At 47.3% G+C, this 15,622-nt stretch overlaps 1 protein-coding gene across 1 annotated transcript in view; it reads left to right on the top strand.

The window, feature by feature from the left end:
- VDAC1 (voltage dependent anion channel 1) overlaps window positions 1-15,622 on the top strand; it is a 158,193-nt gene that overhangs the window by 124,277 nt on the left and 18,294 nt on the right. The window contains exon 7 of the mRNA XM_078653162.1: window positions 513-663. Coding sequence (XP_078509288.1) covers window positions 513-663 — 151 coding nt within the window. The remainder of the gene's footprint in view (window positions 1-512; window positions 664-15,622) is intronic.

Here is a 15,622-nt window from a genome sequence, read left to right as displayed (position 1 = left end):
AAAATGAGACGCTTCGATGGCAGGGGCAGGAGTTGTTAGTTTTCAAAATCAAGGTAACCTTGCAAATTCAAAAAAAATATAATAATTACGCGTTGCTCATTATTGAACGATTGACATTTAAAGAATTAAACAAGTCACTATAAAAATATTTAAGTGATGCAGGTACTACTAAAGTCCTACAGTTTGGCACAGTTTTACTCCTGCCCAAATGTGAATTGTATCCTGTTACCATGTGCTGCTCATACAAGAACAAGACCACACACTGTCTTAGTTCTTTTAAGATCTTAGAAAACAGTTGAACATATATGACGAAACCAGCCTTTTAATATCAACCTGGTGGATTATTTTAGGTATTTTACCAGAGTAAACACAATTTTGCAATTACTATAAGTTTTCCAATAAATAACTTTGCAGATTGATACTTGCGTCCCTCTCAAGGGGAAAAGGGGTTGCTTATATGTTCAGTAACATGAAGTCCAATTCATGATTCGCATTTCACTTTAATTTAACAGGAATGATGGTACAGATTTTGGTGGATCAATTTACCAAAAGGTAAATGATAAATTGGAAACTGCTGTCAATCTTGCCTGGACAGCTGGGAATAGCAATACACGCTTTGGAATAGCTGCCAAGTACCAGATTGACTCTGATGCATCTTTTTCTGTAAGTATGAGAGCAACAGTAATATTGTAACCTTATTTTCTTATCTAGATCTTTATTGTTTAGATTAATAGTGTCTCATACTTGGTCACAATGCTCCCCATCAACTGAACTTTTAGGGCAATAATTATAACATTTAGAATATCATTTTTTGTCTCCAGTAGCACTTGCGTGAAATACAAATATATGCGTGTGTCAGACTGTCTTGCCTCTTGGACCTTAAGGGTACCTCTGTGTTGGTCTTTGGGTAACTGACCTGCTGACTGACTTGTCAAAAGTTGACCTTGGCTTGACCCTACCCGAATGATTAAACTGTGGGCTTTCTGCAGCTCTCTTTAGTAATTTAGTGGTAACTTTGGTGAAGAGGCAATTTTATCCCCTGACTGACTGGACTCCAAGCCACAACCTCATTACATCTTCACTTCAGGGATCTCCAGCTTTGTCTTGCTGAGCGATCCCTTCCTCAAAAATGTTTGTGTAGCCATCAAGTGGTTAAACGGTCTCCTTTGTACTTGTGCCTTTGCCCAGTTCTTTTTTTACAAAGTTACCACTAGATCTGGCTCTTGTGCCTTTGCCCAGATCTCTTTATCAAGGTTACCACTTGACGACTTACCAAAGCTGCAGGAAGCAACCAGTTCAAGCATTCAGGTAGGGTTAAAGATTGGTCACTGTTGGTGATTAAATCAACAGCAACACAATTTGCAGGTGAGTGGCTCACCGATTTATTTTATTCTTTTATATAGCATATCTGGTTCTCTCATTGTGAGGGCACTTTTCCAAGGTTGGAGCAAATAGTTCATTGCTTTAGTGACTGCCTAAGAGAAGATCTGCTTTGTGCTGTAGGAGTATTGAATTTAGGTGTTCGAAGGAGAAGATAAGCAGATAACTATAAAGTTATCTGGTGCCCTGATAGGAGAAAATGCTCCATTTGCCTCTATCATCCATTGGGATTTTGTGGACCTAACCTTGGGCCTGCAAACTCAAGCTCTCTGTCTGGCAAATTATGTTGTGGCTGCGTAACAAGAGGCAAAGCTTGGTCTTTGTAAAAAATAAAATGTAAACCGACTAGAAAGAGGCAGGGGGAGCGTTCGCCCATACTCATGGGGGAAAGTCCATTAAGGCATCCACCAGCCTACTAAAATATTAAGAAAATGCTGGGCGGGGGGGTGTGTAGAAGATTGCAGATCCTGCCCCAATGCCTTTTCTTATCTGCTCAAAAAATTTATTATTTTTAGACATTAAGGTGATTGACGTGCCAAAGCCTACTTGCTGCTTTGCCGCTGCTTAGAGAGTGGTCACATGGCAAGCAAGTCACAACTCTTCCATTCAGTATATTTCCCTCTATGGAATAGAAGGAAAATACATACAGTGGATTTTGACATTTTCTCAGTTGCCTGCGTTTTTCTTCAACAATGTCCTCTCCCACCACTTCCCCATCTGAGTCATTCTCCTCTGTGTTATGAGAAACCATGATTGCCATAGTGTCTTTGGAGGATATGATTTCTTTTTCCATAAAACCTACTGGAAGAGTGAATAAACAACTGGTTCAAGTGACTGAGGATCCCAGCAGGTGCTAGAGCTTGTGGAGACAAAGTTCTTATGTAGGGGTAGTTTGTGTTCCCGAAGAGAGGATGGTTTGCTTGGCAGCAAGGAGAAGATGGAGAATTGTTTTTGGATTGGATTTGATCATAGAATGAATTTTGAGCATTTACAACCAACCCGAGTCACTCGCGTGCTGATCCCACGAGAGTGCTCTGAACATAAATGCACAATATTACAACTTCTGTCTTTCCACAACAATACAAGAGAAATTATGAAAATGGAACATTGAACGAAAACCTGAAAGGAAAAACAAATTAAGAGTAAAAATTAAATAATGTAATAACCAGAATAGTTTTTTTTTTAGATATTATATAGTCATTAAATTTGGCAGGCAATCTCCTTTAACGAGTACTCAAATCAACATGTGAAGAAGATGCCAACCTAGTCAAATCAAGAGAAGTAAAATCATGCACAATGGTTTGTGTATCAAAACACTGACCAATAGATTTCGCAGAATCCTCTTGAGAGACAAACGAAGAAATGACAGACGAAGGATGCTGCAACCATTTAGACCGGTCACATTGTTCCACTTCCTGTTTGGATAACATAAGTAAAGAAGTGATTTGTGAGTCAGAAAGCAGCACAAGTGATCTCTTGTTCCTTCACCCCCTAGAAGCAAGTAGCGCCAAGCCTTTGCTCACATCTGTGACTTGTACCGGAGAGGAAAACTTAAACATCCCCTAAGTAACTTTTTTTGGATTTTTAATAAGAACCCATTCATTAGGCTTCAATTGGGTATAGTTGAACATTTTTCCTTGATCATGAACAGATTTCATATAACTTGTTTTTCTGAAACTCGAGATACAGGATGTTTATCAATAGGTGTACTCTTGACGTGTTTACTTTGTGACCAACTGGGACACAAAGTAGTGTGAACATTTCTACCTCTTAACAAAGAAAACGGAGGAAGATCAGTGGTGCAATGTGGCGAAATGTTATACGACCATAACTTGTCATCAAGATAATCTTGAACATCCCTCCCTGAGGAAAGGGCTGCTTGAATAGCTTCCTTAACTAATCTATTTGCTCTTTCCACCATACCATTTGAAGTTGGTGAATATAATGCAATTTTAAAGTGATCAACATCCTTCTCTGCTAAAAATGCAGAAAAGTTCTGAGAAATGAAATGTGAACCATTGTCAGTAACCACAACGGAAGGCAAACCTTCAATGAAAAACACTTTCCTCAAATTTTCTATGGCATTGGTGGAACTGGGAGAATTACAAAACATATGATAAATCCTTTTAGAATGATAATAAATCAATAACATGAAAAACTTTAAATCATGAGATAAAAGGTCATATGGACCTAAAAAGTCAACTCCATCCTTGTCCCAAGTTTCCTGCTTTGAGGCCAACCCTTTACAATATATTTCATGACAAGTTTAAGAGTATCGTCCTTGCTATAAGCTTCTAACCAAACTTGTTCCGAAATATTTGGGCATTCTCTAACAGCATCAAGTGCCTCTACAACACACTCTGTGTCTTCAATAGTTTCAACATCTGAATTATCTTGAAATGCCGTGTGTGACATGCAACCGGCCCTGAAATTCTTTCCACCAGAAATATGCTTGATTCATGAAATTCTTGTAATTTTGAAAGTAATCTGACTAATTCGGCGGAGGTCCTCCCAAGCCCATTCAGTAAATGTGTAAGGGGTTTGTGGTCGGTGAATAATTCAAATTCACGCCCCCAAATGTAATTTCTAAATTTATCAATTGCCCAAACGCAGACGAGTGCCTCACGTTCAATTGTACTTCAATGAGTCTCAGACTTGAGCATTCTGGATGAAAATGCTACAGTGTGTTCCTTTCCAGCAAACCACTGACCAAGAACTGCACTCAAACCTGTGAGATTGGCATCCACCATAATGAAACATTTGGAATCATCTTGAAAAGCATGAAGTGCAGGTGCTTCAACAATTAGTGTTTTGGTTTGATCAAATGAAGAAGACACTTCATCAGACCAAAGAAACTTCGAACCCTTGCGCAATAAGGCACTCAAAGGCTCAAAAGTTTGTGCGTATCCCTTAACAAAACAAGCATAATATTCTGCTAATCCCAAAAATGATCAAAGGGAATCTTTGTCTTGAGGGGGAACACCATGACTGATAGCCGTAATAAGTGACGACTTTGGTTTGATTCCTTGAGATGACAAAGTATGACCTAAGTAATCTAACTCTTGTGTACCAAATTGACATTTATCAGCTCTAATGGTCATGCCTGCATCATTCAATTTGCCTAAAACACAAAAATTTTCAAATGTGTTTCCCAATCTTTAGCAAAAACAAAAATGTAATCTTGATAGGCATGTCCTGAAAAAGATTGTCCATCATCTTCAGAAAAACACTAGCCACGGAGGCCAGGTCAAAAGGAAGTCTGAGGTATTTTCAGACCCCAAAGGGTTTGTCGAAAGTGGTAAAATCTTTTGAATCTTTTGTCAATTGAATCTGGTGATAAGCTGAGCGCAGTTCTATTATGGTAAACAAATTGGGAAACGAGTCCAACATTTTTTTCACATCATGTGAATGATCAGTACTATTGATACAATTTAATGTGTTTTCTTCCTTTTCTGACCAAACAGATGGGGAATAACCTTGAGGAGGATCACCAAGTGCAATGGGGTTGTCTGACCCAGGAACAAGGTGCATACCCATTCTAGCAAGATCCTGCCAACCCACTATATTATGTCCTCTAACAGCGACATAGACTTTTGTATAGATAGTGGTGCCAAATTTTTAGGGGGTGCCACATTTTTCTCCATAATAGGCCTTCGCTCATCCTATCACCAGATTCAATTGACAAAAGATTCACAAGATTTTACCACTTTCCAGGCCTATCGAGATGACATTTTAGTTTTTGCTAGAGATGCTTCATTTATGAAGTAATATACTTTAACATGAGGCAATCGGTAAGTAGAAGAAGTTTATTCAAGGTTCTTGACACCCCCAGCCAGGCTCTCCCGCTATGAACAAGGATCTCCCCCAACTGATTAACGTTGGTGGAATCCTGGTACACATCGTTCTGCGCCCGATCATATGATCAATTTTGAGCATATACAACCAGCTTGAGTCACTCTCGTGCTGATGGCTCGAGAGTGCTCTGAACATAAATGCACAATATTACAGTGCCTAAGTGGACTAATGCGTCCACTGCAGGGGCCTGTCTTCTACCTCATGGTTACAGGTTCGAATCCCAGCAGGTCCACTCAGCCTTTCATCCATCTGAGTCGATAAAATGAGTACCATTGAATTGGGTAACAATAAACATCTGTTATTCAATGCCAAGATGCCTCTGAGTGAATATGAGCTTTACAAATACACGTTATGTTATGTCTCTGCATCCTCGCCACCAGGTCTTGGGATAAGTGGGGTTGATAATGTGGAGGCAGTGTGGAAAAAGGTGTCAACAAAACAGTATTTTTTAGAGAATTTCCCTGCCACAAGCATATGGGCAAAGTTGTTGGTGCAGAGGAACGCTCTTGCGACTGTTTTGCATCCAGTGTAATGTTAAAATCTTTCTCCCAGTGTAGTTGAAAGGATGATTTTCCTGCTGATGTTGGAGTGTTGAGTAGGCTATAGACGCTAGAGACCAAGCGCTTGAAGGATCCTAGTTGCTAGAGTTGTTTCTCAAAGGGTGTAGGTGCTCATATAGTGTGTGCTTTGATGATACTATGCAAGACCTTGTAGTGCATCTGGAGGTAATAAAAGTTTACGGCCTCAGGAATCCTGTATTCCTGTTAAAGCTCTTGGGAGGTTTTTAAGTGGCCCTCAGCATAGAATTCCCACAAGCGAAAGCAATCCCTCCCCCTCTCTCCAGATCTGGAAGACCTGTGTCGCTGGCCCGTAGCAAACTCTGTGTTAACTATTAGTCGCTCTAGTAATGGGGGAGACATACATGAGCCTGCCTCCCATGTTCTTGAGAACCCATGAGACCTCACCCAATTGTCTGCCTGCAAGGTTCTGGTCTACAAAGCACCATTGTTTATCAGTTACCCCTCTAGATCATTCAGCAGTGTAGCGTAATTGAGACACCTGGTAGTATTGTGGTAAATGTGGAACTCCTAGGCCTGCCCTGTCTGGGGTGTTTTGTGCACGTCTTGAAGTCGAATCTTGATTGTTTCCCTTCCCAGTCAGACAACATACGGGCAACCTGGAGGCAGGTAATATCTTCCCTATTCATGGGGAGTGACATCGCTTGGAAAAAGTATAAGATAGGCAGTAGTAAAGTAATTTTAAGGGCTGCGATGTGCCCGACCCATGAGTGGGAGTGATTTAATCGGGCCCCAAGTGAGGACTTAGTCTTGTGCAAGAGGAGTTTGAATTTTAATTTAGCGCAGGCGGAGAGGATTGGTGTCAAGAGTATGCCCAAGTATTTGATAGTTTGCTGTCCAACAAAATTGCATTTTTCTGGCTAATTGAGTCCGCTACATGATTCCCTGCCACTAAGATTACGCCTTCAGATTTGGTCATATCCGTAATCTGGCACCTGCTTGAAATTCCTCAGAGAGGGATCAAGGCGTGAAGTGAGCACTGGGGCGCTGAGGAATGCTACATACAAAAATAATAACTGTGGGTCTCAGAAAACTCAGAAGCTCTATATTCAAAACATGTCCGGTCCACTACATGAAACGTTAGGACCCATCACTACATGGTATGGATACCCATCAGTTACGTATTCTGGATCGCCCTGTTGGTCATCATTTGGGCCAATCTCACCAAGTGGTACGTCCACAACGTGCCATCAGTGCACACAGAAATTAGTAACTGAGTAAGCAGTGCACAAAGAATAATACGTGATAGTGAATTTTAAAAATTGGATAGTGGGTGCAGAATATACTTTAATCAGGCGCAGTCCACTTCCAAAATTAAAAGGAACAAAAGTGCAAAATATCAGTAGGTTAAACAAATATCTACTGCATGTATGGTAAGGTCGACATGTTTCTGCAGTTACCGATACTATTTGTATCACCTGCTTCTTCAGGACCAAATTTGTATTTTGCTACTGCTTAAAACAAGTGCGTGTGTGTATAATAAACAAAATCATACGATATCACCTGAGACGGTATTCTCATCGCACCTGATTAGTAGAAGCTGATGTATACAGGCAAGAGAAATCACATATAGACGGAACATGTAAAGAAAAACAGAGAGCAGGGAAAACGCATTAATTAGGGTCACCCATCATGAGTTTTAACATTTGATATCTTTCATGTACTTGTATGTTACAAATACATAACCCAACCGTTTCTTATTTAAATAAGTCTCTCACTCACCTAGAGTGTGAGAAACCGGCGCCACACCTCGCCTGGCCACAGCTCAGGAAGAATGGGGGCACCGCTCTATTGGAAAAGATTAGTAAATACATAAATAAACCACAAAAACCGGTCGGATGAGCCTCAAACGCGACCATCTAATCTCATTAGGAAGACCAAACATATGACATATTGGTCAACAACAAAGCCCATAGCATATTGCTTCAGTAATTTGGCCAAAATGTGTACTAGGCGTTGTGCCGTCAGATGAACTTAGCACTAGACAAAAACAATCCATTCAGAAAATATCGGCAATCGTTTCATTCCATTGCCAATAGAGACACGCAAGTACAATTACAACCCCATCCGGAGTTCAATTAAAGAGCGTGCTTCCTTCCGCGGTTAATACGTGGCACAATGAGAGACAAGGGTGGATGAGCACCTACTTCTCCGTCGATACCCCTAGTCTGGCATCTGCGCTGTACGGGGAGGCACCGCAACTAGTTTGTTGCTTCTACTTGAAGATGCGGAAATGCCGTCTCCATGTCACTGAGCCATTGCGCATGTGCCGTCATGCGATTCCCTCAAACTACAAGTTCGTGCACCGTAAGATGCGGAAATGCCGTCTCCCCGTCACTAGGCTCAGTGACGGGGAGACGGCATTTCTGCATCTTACGGTGCACGAGCCTAAATACTACATTTCCCATCAAACTTGTAGTTTGAGGGAATCGCATGACGGCACATGCGCAATGGCTCAGTGACGGGGAGACGGCATTTCCGCATCTTCAAGTAGAAGCAACAAACTAGTTGCGGTGCCTCCCCGTACAGCGCAGATGCCAGACTAGGGGTATCGACGGAGAGGTAGGTGCTCATCCACCCTTGTCTCTCATTGTGCCACGTATTAACCGCGGAAGGAAGCACGCTCTTTAATTGAACTCCGGATGGGGTTGTAATTGTACTTGCGTGTCTCTATTGGCAATGGAATGAAACGATTGCCGATATTTTCTGAATGGATTGTTTTTGTCTAGTGCTAAGTTCATCTGACGGCACAACGCCTAGTACACATTTTGGCCAAATTACTGAAGCAATATGCTATGGGCTTTGTTGTTGACCAATATGTCATATGTTTGGTCTTCCTAATGAGATTAGATGGTCGCGTTTGAGGCTCATCCGACCGGTTTTTGTGGTTTATTTATGTATTTACTAATCTTTTCCAATAGAGCGGTGCCCCCATTCTTCCTGAGCTGTGGCCAGGCGAGGTGTGGCGCCGGTTTCTCACACTCTAGGTGAGTGAGAGACTTATTTAAATAAGAAACGGTTGGGTTATGTATTTGTAACATACAAGTACATGAAAGATATCAAATGTTAAAACTCATGATGGGTGACCCTAACTAATGCGTTTTCCCTGCTCTCTGTTTTTCTTTACATGTTTCGTCTATATGTGATTTCTCTTGCCTGTATACATCAGCTTCTACTAATCAGGAGCGATGAGAATACCGTCTCAGGTGATATCGTATGATTTTGTTTATTATGCACACACGCACTTGTTTTAAGCAGTAGCAAAATACAAATTTGGTCCTGAAGAAGCAGGTGATACAAATAGTATCGGTAACTGCAGAAACATGTCGACCTTACCATACATGCAGTAGATATTTGTTTAACCCCTTCGACGCTCATGACGAGCTCAGCTCGTCATGGAGTTTCCATTGACTTCAATGGAAATTACATTGGAGCACAAGCACAGGCTCAGCATCCAAGTGGTTAACCTACTGATATTTTGCACTTTTGTTCCTTTTAATTTTGGAAGTGGACTGCGCCTGATTAAAGTATATTCTGCACCCACTATCCAATTTTTAAAATTCACTATCACGTATTATTCTTTGTGCACTGCTTACTCAGTTACTAATATCTGTGTGCACTGATGGCACGTTGTGGACGTACCACTTGGTGAGATTGGCCCAAATGATGACCAACAGGGCGATCCAGAATACGTAACTGATGGGTATCCATACCATGTAGTGATGGGTCCTAACGTTTCATGTAGTGGACCGGACATGTTTTGAATATAGAGCTTCTGAGTTTTCTGAGACCCACAGTTATTATTTTTGTATGTAGTGCTCTGTAAGGGATTATAACTGTGCTCAGGTCTGTAAATATTTCCCTTGGACCCTATTCCCTCCGTCTGTATTGCGCTGAGGAATGCGTCAGCAAGGGCAGGCACCTTAAATGTATCTCGAGAGAAAAAGATGCCATAAATATGCGTGTCATTTCAAATAAGGGCTGATAAGGGCCAACTCTATTGGGTGCCTCTGTGGATATGGACAGGTGCGGTTGATTTACTGTTGACTTTTACCTTGGCACTGGGGTTGACTTTTACCTTGGTACTGGGATTTATTTAAAGTGAAAAGATACACCCCAGTATTCCATCTCCCAGGGCAAGTTTCTTGAGGACTTCGAACAGCATTCCCAAGTCCATCCTATTGACTACATTCTCAGTGTCGAGTGACAGGAGGACTGCTGCAGTGCCTGTTTTCCTGGCTATATTGATGAGGTATTGGGCGAGTTTAGTCTCCTCACTTGTGGCCCAGTTAAGTATGAAGCCTCCTCGCTCTGTATGTACCAGATCCGGCATCACTTTGTTGATTTGGTTAGCTGGGATTTTTGAAAAATCTATGTCTGAGTTAGGAAATGGGCCGATCGAATGGGAAAAGGGTTGGGTCCTTGCCTGGTTTACGCATCATCACAATGGAAGCCTCTGTCATGCATTAACTGGCTCTCTTCTTTGTCGCATTGGCGATGAAGATCACTTTGAGAATAGGGAGGAGCTGTGGAACAAAAAGGTTTCACATTGGGTAAACCTGTCTGGGCCCTGGGCTTTAAAATGTTATAGTTGGTTGATGGCTGCCAAAATATAGGCCTCTGAGATGGGTTTTTCGAATTCTGTGGCCGAGTCCACAACTAGTTGAGGTACGCTGACGCATACCAGCAACACCTCTCGGCGCTCTGTGAATGTCTGGTATGCTGCATATAGAATCTGAAAGAAAACGGTTAGTATTAGATTCCTTACCTTAGAATATCCCCAGGCGTCAGACTGGATCCGGAAACTTTTGCGTAGCAGTACCCTTGCGCGTCGGTAGGTGTTGTCTGCGGATCCGTGTCCGTCGTCGTGGGCGCCGTGATGACGTCGTCGAGTACTTAGACGCCGCCTCCACGTGCTGACGTCAGTTCTTCTTTTTTCCGTGCCAGCAAGCGCTGATCCGGAAAAAGTGGTACCCTTAGTCAATTTTTGACTAAACTTTTTCGATCATTTTTGATCTATTTCGAAGTCTGTACGACTCCGGCGGTGCCGGTAGGATGCCCGGGTTCAAACCCTGCGCCGACTGCGAACGACTGATGTCGGTCACCGACCCCCATCGCCGGTGTCTTCATTGCCTGGGCCTTGACCACGACGCCAAGGCCTGATCCGACTGTCGAGCCCTGACGTCCAAGGCTAGGCGGGAGCGGTCCCGCAAGCGGCTCGAGCTCCGGCAGTCGGCCCCGTGCTGCTCGAGGTCACGGTCCGCGAGGAGGTCGAGGGACCGGTCGCGGGGTCAGAGCCACCGTGGCTCCGGGAGTCGTCCACGGTCTTCAGGCTCCTCAGGTAAGCATAAGAAGTCGAAGAGACATCATCGCTCTTCCGACTCCTCCCCCCCCCGGGCCGGGGGTTTGGGTGACACCGCCCACGCGGCTCCACTGGACCTTCGGGCGTCGCGGCCTGCTCCATACCAGACGGTCCCTGGGCAGCACGCAACGCCAGAGGAGATCGAGGCCTTCCTCTCGGCCATGAGGTCGCTCACTCCTCCGTCGGGCTCCGCGGCGCCTTCGGGCTCTGTGGACCCGACTGGGAGTCCCAGCGGGTCGGGTGCTTCGGTCCCGACGCCGCCGGTGACTTCGGTCCCGGCGTCGCAGGCTCCCGCAGGATCCGGTTCCGGATCCGGGTCGTTGCCAGTCGACCTCACGACCTCGCCGGCGCCAGTCCCTAGGGTGTCGCCCCCGGCGCCGCCTTCGACTGGCGCCGTCCCCGATCCCTCCCTCGATTCGGGTCCGGCGCCGTATCCGACGCAGATGGGAGATTTCTACTTCTATGACCCGGCCCCATCCTTTGGTCCTGAGTATCGGGAGATGGGTGGTGAGGGGGAAAGGGAGGGGTCTGAAGACCCTCTGGCACGGGAGTGTCAGTCTTAACAGGACTGGTCAGGAGAGCTAAGGGAAGCCAGTGGTCTGGATACCTCGCCGGACACTGGTTTTGTCTCCCTTCCCAAAGAAGGGGGCTGCTTATAGTGTGGTGTTGACATGGGCGGCCAAGGCCCTACATCTTGAGCTACCTGTCAGCTACCTCACTGAGGTCATTAAACCGCAGGCAAGCGCGGCTGAGCCTCAACTGCTGTTTAATGTGGCCTTGTCTGACGTTCTTTTGGGCACCTGGTCCAGGCCGGCTGCAGGTCAGCCTGTAGATAGGAACGTGGCCAGACGCCACCGCCTGGCTCCGGCGACCCTGCTTTCCTGTCCACCCACCCCACCCCCAAGAGCCTGGTCATCCAGGCCTCTAACTCCCAAACCGCATTCCCGACGCCCACCCCCCCCGATCGGGAATCCAAGAGGTATGAGCAGTACGGGAAGAAGATCTTCTCGTCCGTCAGTTTGGGATTGCGGTCCGTCAACACCACATGCCTCTTGGGCCGCTACACCGACTCTCTGTGGGACACGGTTGCGGACGTGCTGCAACAATGTCCGGAGGTGGTCGGATTAAAGTCGCCCTAGCCCTTGCGGAGGATTGAGATGCGGCACGGTACTCTATCCGGTGTGGACTGGACACCACGGACTCACTAGGCAGAGCGATGGCAACGACGGTGGCGATTCGTCGCCACGCCTGGTTGAGGTCCGCCAACTTCTCGGCTGATGTCCAGAACACTCTTATGGACATGCCGTTTGATGGCCGTCGCCTCTTTGGCGACAAGGCAGACCATGCGCTTGAGCGCTTTAAGGACTCCAGGGCTACGGCCACTTCCTTGGGTCTCTCGGCCCCCGCCAGCAAATGGGTGCCTTTCGCTCCTTTCGTGGCCAAGGAAGGGGTGCCCCCACACGTGCTGCCAGCCACGTACCGCAGTCTAATATCCAACGCGGTGGCAGCCGTGGAATCTGCCGTGGTGGCGGTCAAGGACAACGGCACGGCCAGTCCACACCCGCCCCTGCAGCATCCGCCTCAAAACCTTCCGAGTTTTCAGGCCCATGTGACGCCAGTGGGGGGCAGGGTTCGCCATCACCACCTCCACTGGCGTACTATTACATCGGACTGGTGGGTGCTGCAAATCGTCCGAAGGGGCTATTCCCTCCCCTTCGAGGCGACCCCTCCAGCCATGCCACCGCAGTATCACCGTGTGTCGGGGATCACTTGACACTTCTCAGAGAGGAAGTTACGGCCCTCCTGGCCAAGGGGGCCATCGAGCGCGTTACTGGGCCAGAAGTAGGGTGTGGTTGTTACTCCCACTACTTTCTGGTACCCAAGAAGGGCAAAGAGGGCCTACGCCCTATCTTGGACCTACGGAACGTCAACGGCTTCCTCCGGCAGGAGAAGTTCAAGATGCTGACACTAGCTCAGGTCCTAGCTGCCCTGGACCCGGGAGACTGGATGGTAGCAATGGACTTGCAGGACGCTTATTTTCATATCCCTGTCCTGCCGGCCCACCGGCGTTACCTGCGGTTCACGGTAGGCCATGAGCACTTTCAGTTTACCATGCTCCCCTTCAGCCTTACATGCGCCCCACGGGTTTTCACGAAAGTGATGGCGGTGGTCGCAGCTCATCTGCGCAGGTTAGGGGTTTCAGTCTTCCCCCTACCTCGACGACTGATAGTTGAAGGCGGGTTCGCCCCAGACAGTCGTCAGCCACCTCCAGACTACGGCCGACCTCCTGCACCTGCTGGGATTCTCCATCAATGTGCCGAAGTCACACCTGTGTCCCTCTCAGAAGCTCCTCTTCATCGGAGCGGTTCTAGACTCGGCGCAGTTTCGGGTTTATCCTCCCGAACAGCGGGTTCGGGATATTCAGGCTCTGATTCCGATCTTTCAGCCTTTATCCCGATTCTCGGTCAGGTTGACGCTGCGGCTTCTGGGGCTGATGGCCTCCTGCATCCTTCTGGTGCATCACGCCCGGTGGCGGATGCGGGCTCTGCAGTGGGACATGAAGTTTCAGTGGGCCCAGCATCAGGGCAAATTGTCCGACCATGTCTTGATCTCGGAGGGCACTGCACAACAGTTGCAGTGGTGGCTCACGGACCGCGATTGGGTCAGCGGCAGATCCCTCTCCCTACCCCAACCGGAGCACGTAGTTGTGATGGACGCGTCCCTCCAGGGCTGGGGGGCCACATGGGAGAGGCGGAGATCAGAGGCCTCTGGTCTCCGGCGGAGTCCCGGCTCCACATCAACCTTCTAGAGCTGCAGGCGATCCGGCTTGCACTGAAGGCATTCCTCCCCTATGTCCGGGGGAGTGTAGTGCAGGTGTTCACGGACAACACCACCGCCATGTGGTACTGCAACAAACAGGGCGGGGTGGGGTCGTGGACCCTCTGCCAGAAGGCCCTGCGCCGCTGGCAGTGGCTGGAACATCAGGGCGTGACCCTGGTGGTTCAACACCTGGCAGGTTCTCTGAACGCCAGGGTGGATGAACTCAGCCGTCTGTGCATGATGGATCACGAATGGCGTCTGAACTCGGACGTGGCGCAAGGCCTCTTTCAGCAGTGGGGAGAGCCTTGGTTAGATCTATTCGCCACCGAAGAGAACGCGCTATGTCATCAGTTCTGCGCGTTGGAATTTCCAAGGCGGCACTCGCTCGGCGACGCTTTTCGTCGCGAGTGGAGCTGCGGTCTGTTGTACGCCTTTCCGCCTATACCACTTCTGCCCAGAGTGCTGAAGAAGATCAGGCGCGACCGGGCCTAAGTATCCTTGTGGCTCCGGACTGGGCACGAAGGTACTGAAATCCCGAGCTACTCAGTATGTCTGTCAATCCCCCGATTCGTCTGCCTCTTCAGGAGGACCTTCTGTCGCAGCAGCAGGGGACGGTCCTCTACCCGAACCTGTCCAGTCTCTACCTCCATGCTTGGAGATTGAGCAGCAACAGTTGAGGCCATTTGACTTGCCTCCTGAAGTTTGTACTGTGATTCTGGCAGCCAGGCGTCCCTCCACAAAATCGGTATACGCCTGCAGGTGGAACAAAGTTGTGGCATGGTGCACAGCAAAGGCTGTGGATCCTCTCTCTGCACCCCTTTCTGAGGTTCTCCTCTTCCTTCTTCTTCTTGCCCAGCAGGGCTCTCCTCTGGGCACTATCAAGGGTTGCCTTTCTGCCCTTTCAGCCTTCTTGAGGCTACCTGATCAGCCATCTTTGTTCAAGTCCCCCATTGTAAATAGGTTTTTGAAGGGCATCACAAACATATTTCCTCCTGTTACATTCGTGATGCCCCAGGGGGACTTGAACCTTGTACTTATTTTTTTGATGTGCGCTCCTTTTGAGCCACTTCATAACTGTCCTCTCCGCCTATTTACTCTGAAGACTGCTTTCCTCGTTGCCATCACCTCTACCAGGAGGGTGAGTAAGCTCCAGGCTCTTTCCTCTAAACGTCCTTTCCTTTCTGTCCATCCAGACAAGGTTGTGTTGCGGACAAGAAGCTCTCTCCTGCCCAAGGAAGTCACAGCCTTCCACATCGGGCAGCTTTGCCCACCTTCTTTCCGCCTCCACATCCCTCGAAAGAGGAAGAGAGGCTCCACCGTCTGGACCCAAAACGTGCGCTCTCCTATCTGGATCGCACTCGCCAGTTCCGGGTGGATGACTAATTCTTCGTTGGTTACGTGCGTGCTAAGAAAGGTCGGGCGGTGCACAAGCAGACCATCTCTCGGTGGGTCGTCTTGTGCATCAGTCTGCTACTCCTTGGCTAAAAAGAAGCCTCCTGTTGGGCTGAGGGCCCATTCCACTTGGGCCACGGCGGCTTCTACTGCCCTGGGCCGGGGAGTCCCCTTGCAGGACATGTCAGGCAGCTACGTGGGCCTCGCTGCACACGTTTGCACGGCACTACTGCCT

This window comes from Lissotriton helveticus, chromosome 7 (genome assembly GCF_964261635.1).
Source record: "Lissotriton helveticus chromosome 7, aLisHel1.1, whole genome shotgun sequence".
NCBI lineage: Eukaryota > Metazoa > Chordata > Amphibia > Caudata > Salamandridae > Lissotriton > Lissotriton helveticus.
This window is presented reverse-complemented; position numbering and strand designations above follow the sequence as displayed.